The following is an 18,893-nucleotide window of genomic DNA, read 5'->3' as shown; positions in this document are numbered from 1 at the left end:
CTCATGTCAACACTTTCTGTTCATTTGGTGGCATGGTACTGGAATTACAATTGTACAAGTATAAATAATCTGAAACTAAAATCAGGACAACAAGGGACCCTTAGAGAATGTGACTTTTATACGTAAAATATTATTAGTAGAAACAAAGTCATTTTCATTTGAATAATTGTTATTTAAGAAATAGTATCAAAGAATAAAATTAATTTCCTACTTTTATATTTTCCATATAAAATAAATTTAGAAACCAAAATATTTTACCTTATATTTCTATTTATTGTCTTTTGTTCCATCTTATTAGTAAGTGTAAAACTTTTAACAGATGTTTGGAAAGAGTCTATGTAGAGAAGGGCAGAGGTTTTCATTAAGCTCTGTCTTCAGAGATCCACTTTCCTCGTGGTCATGTAAATTTCTTTGAGGAAAACAGGATACTCTGAATCATGGTTTTGAAGGCTTGTTTTATTTGCTGGTTCCTCAGTGTATAGATGAAGGGGTTCAGGAGAGGAGCCACTGAAGTGTTGAGCACAGCTACTCCTTTGTTTAAAGTCACCCTCTCCCTTGCAGAAGGCATAATGTACATGAAGATGCAGCTGACATGAGAGGGAGACAACTATCAAATGAGAGGAACAGATTGAAAAGGCCTTTTTTCTTTGATTTGTAGAAGGAATTCTCAGAATTGTTCTGATAATATTTGTGTAGGAAAGAATAATTAATGTCAAGGTGACCATGAGTGTTATTACAGCTAACAAACATGCCATGAGTTCTACAAAGTGAGAATTTGGACAAGAAATCTGCATAATTGGAGAAGAATCACAGATAAAGTGATCAATTATGTTTGAGGCGCAGAAGTCTAACTGTAACAAAAGGATAATTGGTGGAAAGATAATCACGAATCCTGTAAACCATGAGCTAAAGACAAGAATAATGCATACAAAGTTGCTCATGATTGTTGTATATTGGAGAGGTTTGCACATGGCCACATAATGATCACAGGACATGGCAGCCAGAAGGTAAAATCCAGTCACACCCAAGAAAATGAAAAAGAATAGCTGAGCCACACAACCACTGTAGGAAATAGTTCTGTCTCTTGTCACAATAGTGACAAGGAACCGAGGGATGTAACTGATGTGAATGATATTTCTAGGAGTGAGAAATTCAAAGGAAGAAGTACATTGGTTTCATCAGATGGGCATCTGAGAGGGTGAGGATGATAATGATGAGGTTCCCAGTCACACTTAGTGTCGCGCCCAACCTCGATGAGCAAGGAAGTCATGACCAGAGGAGATCTTCTTCAAGCAGTTTATTCAGGAACCTTGATGCACTCTTCTACCCTGGGGAACGCCCTACATCAGCTTAAGTACCCAATGCCAAACAACCCCAATGTGCCATGTGGGTCATGCCGATAGGCTGTCACTATGCAGAACCTAGCAGGCCAGGCAGGCATAGCCAAATAAGGACATGTTTACTACAAGGAGCGCTCACTGTCGGGAGGTTGCAAGGCGGAAACCAGCACCATCTTTGAGGCGCGGCACGTCGCAGCTCCCTATAGTTCCCCCTTTTTGTTTAATTAATCAAGCAGGCAAAGGCACCGCTGAGCGTGGTGACCCCTGTCTTAGGATCATCCCTTCATTAATCCCGTCTTAGGACACCTTGTTGCCCACAAGGTTCCATGCCTTAGGTAGAAGGGAAGTTACCTGTCACTGGGCAGGGTCACTCACACATACTCAGGGGCGAGGTGCAACTAGGTCTTCTGAATGACCATAAGCCAGGCTTGAGGGGACTGTCCTGCCTCAATGGCTGCAAATGACTGTACCACCATAGCCGTGTGCTGCCTCTGGACAAACCTCATTCTACAGAGACACCACAGGCTCACTAGGGAGACCAGCAGCAAGAGTCCAGCTAGGGCTCCCATACCCGCCCACTCCCTCAGATGATTCATAGCAGCAGCAATCCAAACTGACAATCCCGTAGCCAGTCCAGCATCCACACATGTCGAGTTCACAGTCACGATGGCTACACATAGCTGATCCATTAAGAAATCGAATTCTCCAGTTCAATTACCCAGAAGATAGCTTGACAACTGTTTAGACAGATTAGCTGCATGTGTAAAATTTTCATACTGAATACTGGTCACACATAGGCCAGAGTATCTCCACTGGCAACCTAGCTGTGCAACCTGCCACAGTGTGCCAATTTGCTTCTGTACCAGGTCAATTCTTTGATTGACCACCATCAGGCTACCTTTAAGTTGAGCATTAATGCCTGCTTGCACATCCATGGGCCACATTGGAAGACAAATTATTCAACGTATGGGCTGTCTGCACGGAATGACTCATAGCTATGCCAGCAGTCGTTGCTCCTACTGCAGCAAGGGATATAGCTGTTATAGCACCGGTGATGCCGAAATCCCCTTTTTGTCTAAATAGAGTTATAGCATGGGGGGCATCCACAGGAACTGGAACCAATCTGGGCATGCGAGCAACCACAGCGATAGCAAACTTTTCTGCATCCCAGCATTGTGTATAAAAACAGGTCTCATTAGAGCATGACAAAACCTCTCCAAATTCCTGACTAGCATTACTAACTATAAACACCAAAGGAAAATAAACACATACAGGAGTTGGCTTAAAGGACATGGCAAATCGGCCAATAGTATCCCCCATCGGGGCTCCGTTTGGACCAGCACTTGGGTCACACTGAGAAGGGTCAGCAACAGCAGGATCTTCATTCTTGTTGCACCTCCTGGTCAATCTCTCGAGGACCCACAATAGATCTTGCCGGTTCCGAGGAAACATACAAACAGACCCTCTCGCCCATGCCAGCACAGAATCTGGCTCATGCCATAAGCCAGTGAGCACATCTTTCCACTTCACATAACCTTTCAACATGCCCGCCCGACACTGATGTTGGTCATCGGCAGAAAGGCCATCATCATCCATAATCAAAAAATTAAGAGTAAAAAGGGCTAAGGATATCTGTCCCTTGGGAGTTCTGCCATGGCCTATTCCCCCTTTTTGTTTAATTACGCATTCCTTCAAAGTACAGTGTGCTCGCTCAACAATACCTTGACCTGGGGGACTATAAGGTAGGCCATGGCTCAACTGCACATCCATCTGTTTGCAAAAGGATTTGAAAGAGTGGGCAGTGTACGCTGAGCCATTATCAGTCTTTAAGTGTTGGGGCTTTCCCCAAGCAGCCCAGGCTTCTAGGCAGTATCCAAGAACATTGCGTGCCTTTTCCCCACACATAGGGGTAGCATGAATGACACCTGAGCAGGTATCCACAGAAACATGAATATACTTTAGAGTCCCAAATCCAGATATGTGAGTCACATCCATTTGCCATACCTTTAAAGGCAGTAAGCCCCTGGGAATAACCCCCACACTAGGGGTATGATGGAAAGTCACACATTGTGGGCAGTCCAAAACTATTTGTCTAGCATCAGCTCGAGCCAAATGAAACTTTTGTTGTAAAGTCATTGTAGGCACATGAAACTGTTGATGGAAGTTTCTGGCCAAATCAAGAGAGGAGCTAAAGAAAATACACTCTGTCCTGGTCCAATGGTCTACAATATCATTTCCTTTGCTTAAAGGACCAGGTAGGCCAGTATGAGCTCTAATATGTTGGATAAAAAACTTCTGACATCTGTGCCATATGAAATTTTGGAGCTCTTTTAGCAAAGAGCACACAGTGCTAGTAACCTTAATAGGGCCCGCTGCTTCCAAAATCCTAACAGCATTAACAACATAGAATGAATCAGAAAGCAAATTAAAGGCAAAGGGGAAGTTCTTAACCACTTCTAACACAATTTTGAGTTCAATTACTTGTGGAGAGCCGGGTTGATATTGACATGAAATTGGCTCTTGATGGTCAACCATTACAGGCTCCACATCCAGTTTTAGATCCATCTGTAAAACTGTTTGGGGCCCCCTGTATGGGAACATTGGAGGTAACCTTAGGAAAAATTATGGGATGTTCCTTAAAAAATGATAGCAAAGGGTGTTTTGGAAAATGATTATCTATCTCTCCGTGGAACCCACAGCATAATATGGCCCAATCATCCACAGTGCCACATAAGATCTTTATCTGCTGATTGTATAGGGCACTATAATCGAGGTAGGGGACACACCAAAGAATTGAGTGCATTGTTGGATCCCATTCAGGGCTAATTCTGCAATGGCTGTAGGATAGTACTCTACTGATCTAGCTGGAGAAGCCTTGGGATAAACCCAAAGCAGAGGGCCATCTTGCCACAACAATCCTGTGGGCTGCATATAGGTGGCTAGAATGCATAATATGATGTCTGCGCCCTCCTTCTGTCGATGTAAACTGGCACTTTGTAATCTTTTTTCAACCTTCTTTAAAGCTTCCCTTGCTTTATCAGTCAATTGTCTAGGAGCATCCAAGGCAGAATCCCAGCCAAAATATTATACAATGGTTTTAATTCATAATTTGGTAATTTTAAATAACATCTGACCCAATTAATATCTCCTAGTAATTTTTGAAAATCATTAAGAGTCTTAAGATTATCTTTCCTTAATTCAACCTTCTGGGGGATAATGGTATAAGGACTTACTTTTGCTCCTAAATAAGTTACAAGGTTGCCTTTTTGTACCTTTTTGGGGGCAGTAAACAAACCCTTACCCTCTAATAATTTAACTTCATTTATCTGTGCATAAACTTCCCCAGGGAAACCTGTCTGCTGATTAGCAAAATGCCCTTTCCCTAACAACATGTCTCTTTCCCAGGCTGCCCGTCCACCTCCGGCCACTAAATTGGCAGCAGCCTGTTCATTGGCATATTCAATTAGAAAGGCTCTCCAATCTAGATACTGCCCTGGGCTGAGGCACGCTCGAGCCAGGTTGGTCCAACCGTTAGGAATCATGCAAAACCTGTGCAGAGCCTCTATCTGAACAATAGTAAAGGAGGCAGTGATACCATATGTTCTCACTGACTCAGCCAAGGCTTTAATCACCTTGAAATCAAGAGGCTCATGATATCTTTTTTGATTAGCATCCACATAGACAGGATAGACCAAATGCAGCTCAGTACGAACTGCTCTCCACACTTCAGGGCAGAATGTACTACCTGAAACTCTACTTCCTCCCTCTACAATATTGCAGGGAGGAGGAGCCGAGGGGAAATGCCCAGGAGGTTCCTCCACCATTTTAGGCTTTTTCCTTTTTCCTTTTCTTCTTCTGTCTATTCCTTAGAGACTGTTTCTGCATTTGATTTATCAACTCTTGTAACTCTTCTTCTGAATCTGTTTTGTCTGTTTCCTCCTCTGTATCTGTCTTTTCTGTGTCTTTCTCCTTTGCACTTCCCTGCTTTTCTGACCTCTCCTCCTGAAGCATTTCTAGGGCAGCTTGCCCCTTCTCTATAGCTGCCTGACAACATTTCTGATCCTCAAGGCAACTACACACTAAGCGCCACACTGGACGGACCCCATGTTTTAGGGTCCCTTGTTCCCAGGCAAAGTCAAGGTCTTTCCCTAATTTTTCCCAACTTGCCACAGTAGGATTACCAGAGACTGCGAACCAGGGTGCAATGGCATCGCATTCGCTCAAGAATCTCTCCATGGTGCTCCTTTTTATTTTTTTTTCTTTCGCTCAAACAGCTGTTGAAGAGCCAGAAAATTTGGATGAGACTGTGAGGTCCCCATGACAAAAACTAGGAATAAATTCACCGCGCGTCTTGCTACTTTTGGTTCGCTGCTGCCATGAACTATACTTTCGGTTCTCTGCTACCGCGAACTTTCTTGCTCACTACCCTGAGACTTTATGGCCGCTTATTTCCCGCAGTCTTTATGGTCCCACCTTACCTTGGGAACTTACCAGCACTGCCCTGACAGCAAGAAGTTCTGATCTCAGGAGGTCTCCGTATGGGACACCACTTGTCACACTCAATCTCGACCAGCAAGGAAGACACGACCAGAGGAGATCTTCTTCAAGCAGTTTATTCAGGAACCTTGAGACAATCTTCTACCCCGGGGAATGCCCTACATCAGCTTAAGTACCCAACGCCAACCAACCCCAATGTGCCACGTGGGTCATGCTGATAGGCTGACACTATGCGGAAGCGATATATATATATATTTGGCAGGCATAGCCAAATAAGGACTTGTTTACTACAAGGAGCGCTCACCATCAGGAGGGTGGAAGGCGGAAACCAGCACCATCTTTGAGGTGCGGCACGTCGCAGCTCCCTACAACTTAGCATGTAGGTAACAAGAAGAAAATTGAAAACCACTAACTGCCACCGTGGATCATCTGTCAATCCAAGAAGAATAAAATCGGTCACTGCTGTGGAATTTCTCATAATAGTCTCTGCTTCTAAAGACATTTCCTAAATAGATAAAAAAATAAGAAATCAACTTTGCTAACAAAGAAATGCACTCATTACGTGTGTCTGATTTATTTTTTTACCATATTGTCAGATACATCTATGATGTTACAGATTTTAAGATGGCTATTTCTCCTCAGTAAAGCTAGATATTATTATACAATGTATGCATTAGTAGACAGTGCTATTCATTATTTTATATTTATAACATAGTCAATGTAATCCTAATATGTTCAAAGAGTATAAATTTGTAGTAACATAGGATAAATAAATTTAGATAACCAATGGGTACTGTGTATATTAACTAAAGCACAATTAATACTGTTGTATAGTTTACTAAAACTTACTTTTGGAGGACACTTTATGAACAGTTGCAGCAAAAGGAAAAACAATAACTAGAAAATGTTGGAGAAGAATAATTTTCTTTGTTGTAGGAGTCATTTTACTATATATATATATATATATATATATATATATATATATATATATATATCAAGAAATACCTGTAGACCTTATATATCTAACGAATAAAATACCTGGGTTAAAAACATATATTTAAGAATTATTGTTGCCATCATTATTTAAAATTGATTTTGTGGTAAATAAAATGAAATACTTTAAAATGCACTGTTCTTACTCATGTCATAATCACAACTTTCTTTTCTTCACCATGTTCTCACATATTTAGTCACAAGTCTATGTATATTGAATAGTTCCTGAAAAAAGAAAATGCCCAAGAACACATTTTCAGTATTTTATAAAAGATTTTCATTTATAGTGCTTTCCTCTATATTTCAATTTTTTTCTGTCTTATCTTTCTTTTCCTCTTTTCAAAAGTTTATGCTTCTTGGATATAACTCTATGGTTTGGAGAAATGTGTTCCTTGTCTGTACATGTGGACATGTCTGATAGATGAAAGACACTTTAGTGTAATCGCAATGTTTATGTTGTAGGACATTTCTTGTCTGTTATAATTATTCTTTGTAGGAATCTAATTACTCTATTATTGGATCTATTTAATTTACCACATTTCTATCTTGAAACTGCAGCATGACATATGAAGCAAAACTTACATAAATGACCTTATCTTGTTTTGTCAATCAGACAAGTCTTGTTATATTGGCATTCTGGCTTTCAATTCATAATCTTGTGTTTCAACACCATGAACTATGAGACTACAGATGTGTACTGCTATTCCAGTCTCTAATTTTATTTGATGAAATTATAAGTTTCCATGCATGTTCTACTTTCAATGCTTTAAAGCAGTTTTAATGCAAAATTGTTTATTCTCTTTGTAAAAAATAAACAACACCATTCAAAATTCAAGGCAACTTTTCAGGAGGGAAAGATTTATTTTATTTCCATAATTATTTCCATAATTTACATACATCAAAACTTTTGATTTCATACAGATGTTTTTATTTATAACCTGTGTATTCATGAATGAAGTTATTTCAAAGTTTTAGTTTTGCCTCTATGTCCACGCAACTTGCCCCTGTCTTCTCTGTTCTCAACAAACAAATTTTTGCTCAGAATGAACTACTGAGAACCAGTATAATATTTTCTCGGCATTAGTTGATTCATTTAAGGGTCAATATATTAACCTCAAACTTTTACCTATAGGTTTTCTTGCAAGTGAAGTGGTCTCACTTTCTGTCTTCTGTTCTTTGTTATCACATACAGCAAGTCTACAGCTTCTTGTCTTCTGGTTTTACATGTTCGTCCTAATCTTTGCAATCCAGGTCATGAAATTCACATGCAAAGCCAAAATAAAATATGCATGCTCAGTATACCAAAGACTGTTTTCAGTTTTGTACAAATAGGTCACATGGTTTCAATAAACTAAAATGTATTGAAAGCTAGTAAAATGATGAGAACATGAAAAAGTATTTAATCCTATGTCTTATATAGTTTTGCTACAATATAAACTTTTCATTGCAGTGCTAAATTTTTCCTTAATTTTTAAATGTAATTGAAATTTATTGTTCAATTATATGTTGCTTTTACAGACCACAAAACGTACTTGAAAAGCAAATATTATGTTCCTGAAGAAAACATTCTTACATTTTACTGCATATTACTGAATTAGTCACTGTTATTTCTAGTATCCTATTAGATTGTTTCTATGACTTTTAGCACTTTTAAAAATAGTTTTGTACCTGACTTATCCTGTTATCTTATACTTGACATCAAATCTCCATAAAAAATTAATAAATTGTTAATTAAAAATTATTTAAATTAACAAAATATTAATAATTAAATAATTAATTAGTTAATAAAATAATTAAATACATACAATCCTAAGAATTATTTATAAAAAGGCACATATCAAATCATTTCTTCTCATGAATCCAAGTACAAGTAAGAACCTATGGTCCAGATAATTGTATTTCTGTACCTAAGGAAATTATACCTTGATAGTTAAAAATGAATTCTCATTTAAAAGGTGATGATAGATTGATGCTACAGCAATGCTATTCAGGATAGTCCTAATTTTATCTGTTATATTTATCTTGGACCCAAGAGGTTGAATGAGTAAACAGGAAACACCATGGAGAATAGATCCTCAGGATACTTAATAGTAATGTGTCCAACTTACTGTATATAATTTAGAGTAGATTATGACCTGAAATCAAAGCAGAAAATAAAAGAAATCATTTATATTTTATAATATACAATAACTTTAAAAATAGAAGAAAATATATGTTTTACATATGTGCATACATTTATACACATAAAATAAGCAAACAAAATATAGAGATGAATAGCTTCTAAATGGCAACATAATGAACTGTGAATGAGTGAGATGTTTCTATTTTAGAGGCAAATGATAGTTAATTATTGGATTTTAGAATGATTTGAAGTGCCCATTAGCCTGCATAATGAAAGATATCAGACTTTTCTTTATGGTTTTATATCCTTCAACAAATTGTGATTATAATCACTACCAATTATTCATTCAACCTTTATTTTTCAAAATTCATCTGTTTTAAGTTCTTATGCCTTAGATATTTTATGCCTTTGAGTCTATATGCCTAAGATTCTAGGCATACAGAAATACTAAAGGCAGTACTTATTTATATTTTACTTTTAGTATCAGAGTGATAATTAGATACAATTTTGGAATCTGTTCTATTTTCAATTCTAATGCTGATAACTTTCTTTCTGCACACTTACCATCTTTTATTTTGAAGTTTTTGATATTATAATATAATTATAAAATTTCTTCCTACTCTTTCATCTCTCTAAACATTCCTATGTACTACCCTTTGCTCTCTTTCAAGTCTCTGGCCTCTTTTGTTGTTACACAGACACACACACACACACACACACACACACACTCACACCTCAATATATAAATATAACTCCCTCAGTCTATGTAATGTAATTTTTTGAGCTCAATAAAATACTTTATTGGTTCAAAAACCTGTGATTGTACAAGTGTCTGTGTGTGCTTGGAATGTGTAATAGATTTAAAATTATGCTGAGATGGTCTATAATTATGCCTAGGTTAAAAAGTTGGGTTTTGTTTTATTTTTCGTGTCTATTTTATATATTTGCATTTGAAATATTATTCCTTTTCCCTTCTCTCTTGTACCTCCCTGCCCTTCCCCCTTCTATAAATCTTATTACTATGTATGTTTCAGATATGGCCATTCGATTTTGGATAAACAATCGGCATTCTCAGTGAACATACTGGATATATATTCTTATATAATGTGTTTTTTGTAGACAACCAGTGTTTCATTGCCTAATAGAATGGATTAGTCCATATCAAACTTTTCATGAAGTGGTCATAGATTCTTAGTATTTTAAGGTCTGTTTCTTAAGGATACTTGTAATATCAAGTGATATGGCTTCACTCTATGTGGTTACACATAATATCATACAACATACATTAAAGAATGGCTAACTTTGAAGAATAATCTTAAAGCCACTGACCAAACTGATTACTCAGGAGAGCAACCCTTTATAAATTCAATATTATTAGTGTACATTTAGGACTTCTTTCACCCATGATATCTAAACTGGCACCTTAGATGCATAACTGTTCTTGAGTTAGAAGTTAAATCTCTATGGATATATATGACTTGAAGAATGAAGTAACAATTAACACTGGAAAAGTGCTGAATATAGTCTCTGCATGTAGATAAGCATTATCTGAAGTATTTTGAAAAGTGAAAAATGAATATATACATAAATTATTTTAAATTTTATGAATCTGAAGAACAATGCAATTTACATAAATAAATCATTAAGGTTTATTTTCTCTAATGTTCACATAAGAAAATTGAGCTGCTTCCGTTGTAATTAAGAGAGTACCATATAAGGCAGTACACAAAGGCAATTATTCCATTATCACTATTAGGGTGCATAAGCTCTATTGGTTTTGAGAAAACTGAATGAGAAAATGGCTATGCATCACTATATATGATTAAATTAAAACTAAAACTAATAGTTACACTTTATTAAGCATATCAGATATATAGATATTTTGTGAAGGTTTCATAGCAGTAGAGAACATTACGCTCCTAAGTTGTCAGACATTGAAACTATCTCATTGTATGATTAGGCAAGTTCCTAAGGTTACATCAAGAGTTTACGCCCTAAGACTCTACAGAGCTAGTGAGGAAATAGCTGAGATGATACTTTGATTATTACCAATGAGATCTGAGGAGTGAGGCAGAGTTTTTGTTAATTAAATTCTGTAGCATAATGTATTTTGCTATCATCTTATATCGAAATATTCCAAATTAAGAAAATACCAAAAGTGTTCTATTCAAGATAATTGGATCACAGGAATTAAAATGGTGGCTTAGTGAGAAAAGAAAATAATTTTTTCTCTGTCTATGCCTCCAGTAGCAATCCTGGAAGATATATTTTCAAAGAAGAGAGAGAGAATGTGCACTTCCAGTCTTTGAATAAGCATTTTTTTTAAAAAAAAAACATCATTCAGTACTGTTGAAGTGTTATTGAAAATTGACTCCATCAGTTTGGTAAGTAAAGGGTAAGCAGACATGGGAAGACTAATAAATAGAAAAATGTACTTGTACTTCACATAGTTCTTAGTCTTCATCAGAGAAGCTTCTTTTATAGTGGGTTAAATACACAGACCCATAGCTGGTCAAACAGCAGGAAACAAGCGTTTATGGAGTACTCAGCCACAAAAGCATCACATCTGAGTCACAAACTCTCCTTGAAAGGCTCAGAGACCAATGTGGGAGACAGAATTAAAATGACTAAAAATTCTAAGAACCAGAGTATAAAGAGGACTAGGCAAAACTGTCTCCTGGACATGGCAATACAGTTACATGCATTCCATCCATGTTTAGCTGCTGCAGTTGCCTACACGAGGGCTGTACAAGATTGAGCAAAATCAACACTCTAACATGGAAGGGGCAGGCACAGTCAGACCCCCACATCTAGCTAAGGAGCTGTTGATAGCTGATAATTACTACCTGAGTCAGGGACAATTTTCTTTAGGAATATGGTCTAATGAATCGCCCAACAGCCATATGCATCTGGGTATCAACAAGGAAGTTATAAAACTATTTGAAGCTGGGCCTACTTTCCCTTAGTCACTTCTCCATTTTTGTCCCTGCAGTTCTTTTAGGCAGAAAAAATTATGGGTCAGAATTTTTGACTGTGAGATGGCAACTCCTTGCCTCCACTTGATGCCCCATCTTTCTACTTGAGGTGGACTCTACAAGTTCTCTCTCCCCACTGTTGGGCATTTCAGCTAACATCCCTCCCTTCAAGTACTGAGAGTCTCTCACCTTCCAGATCTCCCAGGCAGCATACATTAGCTGGTCTAAACCAGCCCCGCAACACACAAACACACACACACAGACACACACACAGACACACACACACACACACACACAGGAGAGAGAGGGAGAGAGAGAGAGAGAGAGAGAGAGAGAGAGAGAGAGAGAGAGAGAAAGGCACCTGAGCTTGAAGGTGCTTGACTGTAATCTCAGCACATGAGAGGGGAGGCTAAAGCAGGGGCATCTTAAGTAGAGGCCATCATGAACTGCACAGTGAGATTCTTACTAAAAAATAATACAACAAAATTAAGTAATATATAATTTAGAATTAAATCATAATGATTTCTAACACTTTATAAAAATTAGTGAAAATTTATACCTGGCAGGTACCTGATCATTTAAAAAAATTCACATATTGATATGATGAATACATTGTGCGAGTATAATAACCTGTTTAATTATTTACAAGATACTTTGTTTGATTATCCACTATTTATACTTTTTATGATTTTGTGTAAGGAACACAGTTGGTTTTCCTAGATGTAGAATAATAAATACTTGAAACAGTTTGATATCTAGAATGTAAATATCTTAATTAAATATTATTTGTCTTTAATGTACTTGGGGGTTTCTTTACACATATACTGTATGCATGTGGGTGCCTGGTACCAGTGGAGTCTAAAAGAGTGTGTTGAATCCCCTGGAACTGGAGTTACAGGTGGCTGTGAATAGCCCTGTGAGTGCTGGAATTAACCCTGATTCTTTGGAAGATGAGTCAGTTCTTTTAACTTACAAATAACTTCATATAACTCTTTACAATTAGAGTTGGAAGAATATGGAATCACCAGGGGGTCTTTGTCACTATTTGGGTATCATCGTACTCTGATTCAAACAATTCCTCCAGTGAGGAAGTAATGTGATTATGACTCCAAGTCAATCGAGAATCACAAGCATTAAAGTCAAGGCAGAGTGAAGATCTCTCATTTGTCGTAGGCTTCTGATTGTGGGCCAACATGAACACATATTTAGCAATTACAAGACTGATCATGTCAGGAAATTTCAAAGATGGGACACATGCTGTTTGTCTCTGTCAATAGCAACAATACTTGACCTATTCCTCTTTTCTGTTGGTTTGTTTTTTAGACTTAGTGTTTTAATTTTAGATTAATGACAATTATTTAGCCATACAATGAAATACACAAAATGTTTTAATCTAACCCATGCATAGCTAAGGTAATTTTCTATAACACTTCTGGAGCTGAAGGAGATACAGGGACAGATAAGGGATACTTCTCTATGATGGTTTCAGATAAATTAAGATACTAAGTGGGTGATCATTGTATGATGTCAAAAGAGAAATCCACTTTCTATTTTCTTTTAATATCGGCAGTTACTTTGAGGTTTTCTTTTTCTTTTCTTTCTTTTTTCTTGGGGGTATTTATTTTTATTTATTTACATTTCAAGTGTTATCCCCTTTCCCAGTTGTTTCCCATCCATAAATGCCTTATCCCGTCCCCTTTCCTCCCCTCTTCTGTGTGGATATTCACACACCCACCCACCCCTTTCTGCCTCCTGACCCTAATATTCCCCTACACTGTGGAGGAATAGCCTTGGCAGGTCCAGGGCTTCTCCGCCCATTGGTGCCTCACAAGGCCATTCTCTGCTATATATTTGGCTGTAGCCATGGGTCGGTCCATGTGTACTCTTTGGATGGTGGTTCCTATTGACGAGAAGTTTGGAAAATTTTTGTGGAATTTATTCTGGTATTAAAACTCACAGCCAAATTTATGGGAGTAAATAAACCAAATATTGCAAAGTAAACCAACAATAGAGTATATAACATAGGATTCTATCAGAAAATTATTAACAGTAAATTCAATGTATTTGGACTTCTTGAATACGAGTCTTGCTGCTAGTCAATTAAAATACTTTGAAATATTTAACTATTAGCTTCTATTCTACACTACTAAATCCCTGATATATTCACAGTAATAGAATTCAATGTTAAGGGATTTTACAAAATAAATCCTAATGTAACGTGTGTAAGCTGAAGTATAATACACATAGTATCCACACATACAGTAGACATTAGCTTTTCTATCAGAAATTCTTTTTTTTTTACATTCCAGATTTTATCCCCTTCCCATTCAATCTCTGACTGTTTCACATCCCATACCTCTTCCACTGCTCCCACTAAGGCTCCATGAAGTTGTTCCCACTCTCCACCTATACCTCACCAGATCATTCCACTTCATAAGACCTCCAGTCTCATGACAATTAGGTACATCATCTCAGACTGAAACCAAACCCTATCAGCAATTCTAAAGTACTAGATCTTGAGATTACAAATTGACTCTACAGAAAACTGGAGTCACATATGTATACCATAATTTTGTTTTCTTTATAGTAGTTTACATTTCTGCTTTATGTTAATATAGTTACTAAATCTTAAAAAGAATCATATTAATAGGGAGCAGATACTTTATGAACTTGTTGAAAAATATTCAAGTAACCAAAATGTTAAAAGAGAAAATGTCTTTACTGTCACAATCACTTTAATAATCACTGCATATTTTTATTTCACCTTTTATTCCATTTCTCCTTATTATAATTATTAATATAAAGAATATAATTCATATGATCATAATATTTAAAATATTTAGTGAACATATTTTTAGTAAAACCCCCAATGATTGTGGTTATCTGATTTCACAGAATGCTGAGTAGAACTAGATTTTCTGGTATTATTCTCTCCTATTAAATGATAAAAATGATAATTCTTAAATCCAGGTCCTGACATTGTCTAGCATACTAAATATATTTTACATACACAAAAGTAATATATGCCTATCCTAAAGCATGAATGCTAGCCTAGACTTTCCATATCATCTAAATAAAATTCAATAAAGATTTGAAATATTTGAAAATATTAAAAGCAGTTTTCAGTGTTCCCAAGAATTTTTAAACTATAATGAGAATAAAATTATAGTAAGATGGTAAGCTACCAAATAATGGTCATGAAGGAGGGTCCAGATGTGGATTGCACAATAGAGAAACATCTGAAAGGATTTTATATTTTTTTAGGAAAAATGTATATGCAATGGATGATAAAATGAGCTGGATGTACAGATCATTATGCTTACCCTGAACATGGAATATCATTAAATAGCAAAATGCCAACCTTATCCAAAATCATGCTTTATCTCTGTTACCCATACATTTGAAAAGAAGAATTTGTGCTTTTAACATTACAAATGTTTTCATTTGCCAGAGAAAAGCACTACTTTTTGGATGGTGTCCTTAAAGGCTTGCTTTACTTGCTGGTTTCTCAGGGTATAGATGAAGGGATTCATCATAGGAGCCACAGAAGTATTGAGAATAGCTACTCCTTTGGTCAGTGATGCTCTCTCCTTGGCAGAAGGGTTAGCATACATGAATATACAGCTGCCATATGAAATAGAAATGACAATCATGTGAGAAGAGCATGTAGAGAAAGCCTTTTTCCTCTGACTAACAGATGGAAGTTTCAAAATTGTCTTGACGATGAACATGTAGGAAAGAATGATTAATGCTAAAGTGAAGAGCAGTATCACTATTGCAGAATAAAACCCAATCACTTCCAGGAGCCATGTGTCTGAGCAAGATAACTGCAGGAGGGGGAAGTAGTCACAGGCAAAGTGATCAATGACGTTGGAGCCACAGTAATCTAACTGAAGAAAGAGAATGACAGGTGGAAAGATGTTTAGGAACCCTGTGAGCCAGGCAGAAAAAACTAGCAATATGCAGACTCTTCTGTTCATGATGGTGGTATAGTGCAATGGTCTGCAGATGGCCACATAGCGATCATAGGACATAGCAGTTAGAAGGTAAAATTCAGTGATACCCAGGAAGATGAAGAAGAACAACTGAGCTGTACAATTATTGTAGGAAATAGTTTTGTCTCTGGTAACAATTGTGCTTAGAAATCTAGGGATACAGACAGTTGTAAAGGTTATTTCTAAAACTGAGAAGTTCCTGAGGAAGAAATACATGGGGGTCTGTAGATGAGGGTCTACCAAGGTGAGCATAATTATGGTGAGGTTTCCAGTGATACTTAGTATGTACATGAGAATTAAAAAGAGGAATATCACAATCTGCAGCTCAGGGTCATCTGACAGTCCTAATAGAATGAATTCTGTGGGTACTGTGTGGTTTTTCATTGTGAATCTCCTCTTTAAGTATACATAGTATAATCCTCCATAACACAAAATATATAGAAGAATATTGAGCATATAACATGGTATTTAGAAAACATTTGTAGTGACAAATAGGCTCATGAATTAAAAATCTGCCCTTCCTTATTTTCCATTCAAATGACAAATAACGTCTTTTGTTCAACCTATTGATAGGAAAATACATTGGAGCTATAAATGTAGATTAAAAATTCTAATGACATCACTTAAATCATTATTTCCAATGCTTTAAAATACTTATACTATACTTTTAGACATATTATATGTACATTAGAATAATTTAAAAATTATCAAGTTACCTAATGAAGAGTGGAAAATAGTATAACTGATCTCTCTTTCCTCAACATTGTAAAAATAAGTCTAGAACATTTTTTACTCTAAACACATAGTTCAAAAGATTTTAGAGGTAATATTGACTTAGCTTCAGATTTACATTTTGTAAAACTATGTGCATTGTGGTTTAGGAAACTCAAAACTTCCAAAAAATTGGCTCTGATGACTATATCATTGGAGATGCAACCTGCATACTTATAGACATATTCAGGTATTCTCTTAATATTTCATATTTCAGGGTCTTTACATAATGATATTCTTCTCCCCATGTGAATTTCTTTTAAAATACAAAGACCAGAGAATAAGAAAAGAAAATCTTTTTTGAAATACTAAGGGGTTAGCTAGAAAAATTTAATTTACAAAATGGCTAATTTTTAATACAACAGTGCTATACAAACAAATAGATTGTAAAAGTAGCATTTACAGGGAAGGAGCTATCCTTTGCAATAACTGAAAATGTCGTTTAAAGGCTCTGTTTCTATCAGAGTATAACATTAAACATAGGGTAGGAGAACAATCCAGTACTTACTGTTCGCTTTCTGTTTTAGGTGTCTAATTAATAGTGACTTTTGTGACAACATTTATTCTATTTCTTTGTTAAAGGAACTATAAATACACCAAATATATATATAAAATATTTTTACTTGGCATGCAGTAGAGTGGGTTTCATTCTGACATTTTCATGGATATACATTATTGTATATTGCAATATCCATAGATCCTGCTTCATCATCTCTCCTCTTTCCTTTTCCTTGGTCTCCTTCTTACTCTCTATTTGCTTTTATCTCACACACACAAACACACACACACACACACACAAGAGACAGAGACAGACAGAGACAGAGAGAGAAATACAGAGACAGACAGAGACATATGGACAACCAGAAACACAGACAGAGACACATACATACAGAGAGACAGAGAGAGAAACGTACACAGAGAGGGCACACACACACACACACACACACACACACACACACACACACTTAAATCTAGATTCTGAATATGAGAGTGTGATATTCAGGCTCTTTCCCATCACACTCCTTCCTTCCTTATTTCCTCCATACCCCTCATAAGAACCCCTTCAGTTTTCACATTCTCAATATGTTATTGCAAATGACATTGTAAATGCTTGAGTAAATTGGAATATTTCCAAATATATGGAGATAACAAACTTACTTCTGAGCTCATCTTGAAAATGAAGTTTGATATCGTACTTTTTTAAATAGTTGTGATTTCAGAGCTAGCAAGTTGGTTCAGTAACATTTGGTTTCATCTTGTCAGAGACAAACAAGATGAATAAAATTTGTGGTATCTCTTCAGATTATATTTCTTTTTTCTTAGAAACTAGTAATATTAAACTTACAGTATGCTGAATTTCAGTTACTCTAAGAACTTTGAGACCAATTGTCAGATTGCAATAGAGAGCCATGATTTTCTGTTCCACCTTGGGCAAACAGAGGAAACCCTGTGCTGATGGGGTCTTCTTCCATTAGCTTCTTCATATAGCACAATGAACTTCCTAAAACATTTTTCTTTATTTACACTGACATTTTAGGTGAAGATTTTGTAGCAAAAGAACTCTAAAATAAGTAATATTTTGTTTAGGCTTAAAAGAATTTTGTTGTCATTGCTGTTGCAAACGATGGCTTGAATAATCAAAAATAAGGAAGATTTCTTTCTGTGTACCTTAAAAAATGGATGTGGATCTGGCCTCACTTTATCTGTATCTCTCTGTCAGCCCATGGGAATTGGTGAAGAAAGCATGAGTCATTGATCTGTTCCTTTTTGTTAATATTAATAGGAAGTTCACAAAAAATTCAGAGACAATGAGGCAGGCATATGAATAATATGCTATGCAATTTAAATTTCTTTTAAAATATTTTATTTTACTTTTAATAATGTGAATGTCAGAGTTGTGTATGTATATGTGAGTGTGTGTGCCTATATGGTCCAGAGGCATTGGAGCCTTCAGGTTCAAATACTGAGAACTAAACTCAGATCCTATGGAAGAACAGGATATGCTCTTAACAACTAAGTAATCCATCCAGCCCTGAAGTTTATTTATTACTCTCTTTGATTGCATAAGTTCATACTTTCTTCTGGACATATCTTCAAGAGAGTTGTCATTCTTACATTCTTTGAACTTTAATACTCCAGGGAAGTTTTTTTGATGGAACACAATGTAATATTATTTTGATTTTTTGTATGACTTAAAGGT

General features: G+C 36.3%; 1 protein-coding gene and 1 pseudogene across 1 annotated transcript; both read right to left on the bottom strand.

Moving 5' to 3' along the window:
* Or6c75b-ps1 (olfactory receptor family 6 subfamily C member 75B, pseudogene 1) lies at positions 398-1,239 on the bottom strand (annotated as a pseudogene).
* Positions 15,368-16,306, bottom strand: Or6c7 (olfactory receptor family 6 subfamily C member 7). The gene has a single exon (NM_001000071.1). It carries the CDS (start codon positions 16,304-16,306, stop codon positions 15,368-15,370), a length of 939 nt encoding a protein of 312 aa, NP_001000071.1.
* Positions 16,307-18,893: the final 2,587 nt, after the last annotated feature.

This window comes from Rattus norvegicus, chromosome 7 (assembly GCF_021556685.1).
Source record: "Rattus norvegicus strain SHRSP/BbbUtx chromosome 7, alternate assembly SHRSP_T2T, whole genome shotgun sequence".
Lineage (NCBI taxonomy): Eukaryota > Metazoa > Chordata > Mammalia > Rodentia > Muridae > Rattus > Rattus norvegicus.
The sequence above is the reverse complement of the archived record's forward strand: the minus strand, read 5'-3'. Positions and strand labels throughout refer to the sequence as shown.

Excerpts from the sequence above, each read along its gene's own strand:
- Or6c7 (NM_001000071.1), bottom strand. The coding sequence starts at position 16,306 with ATGAAAAACCACACAGTACCCACAGAATTCATTCTATTAGGACTGTCA.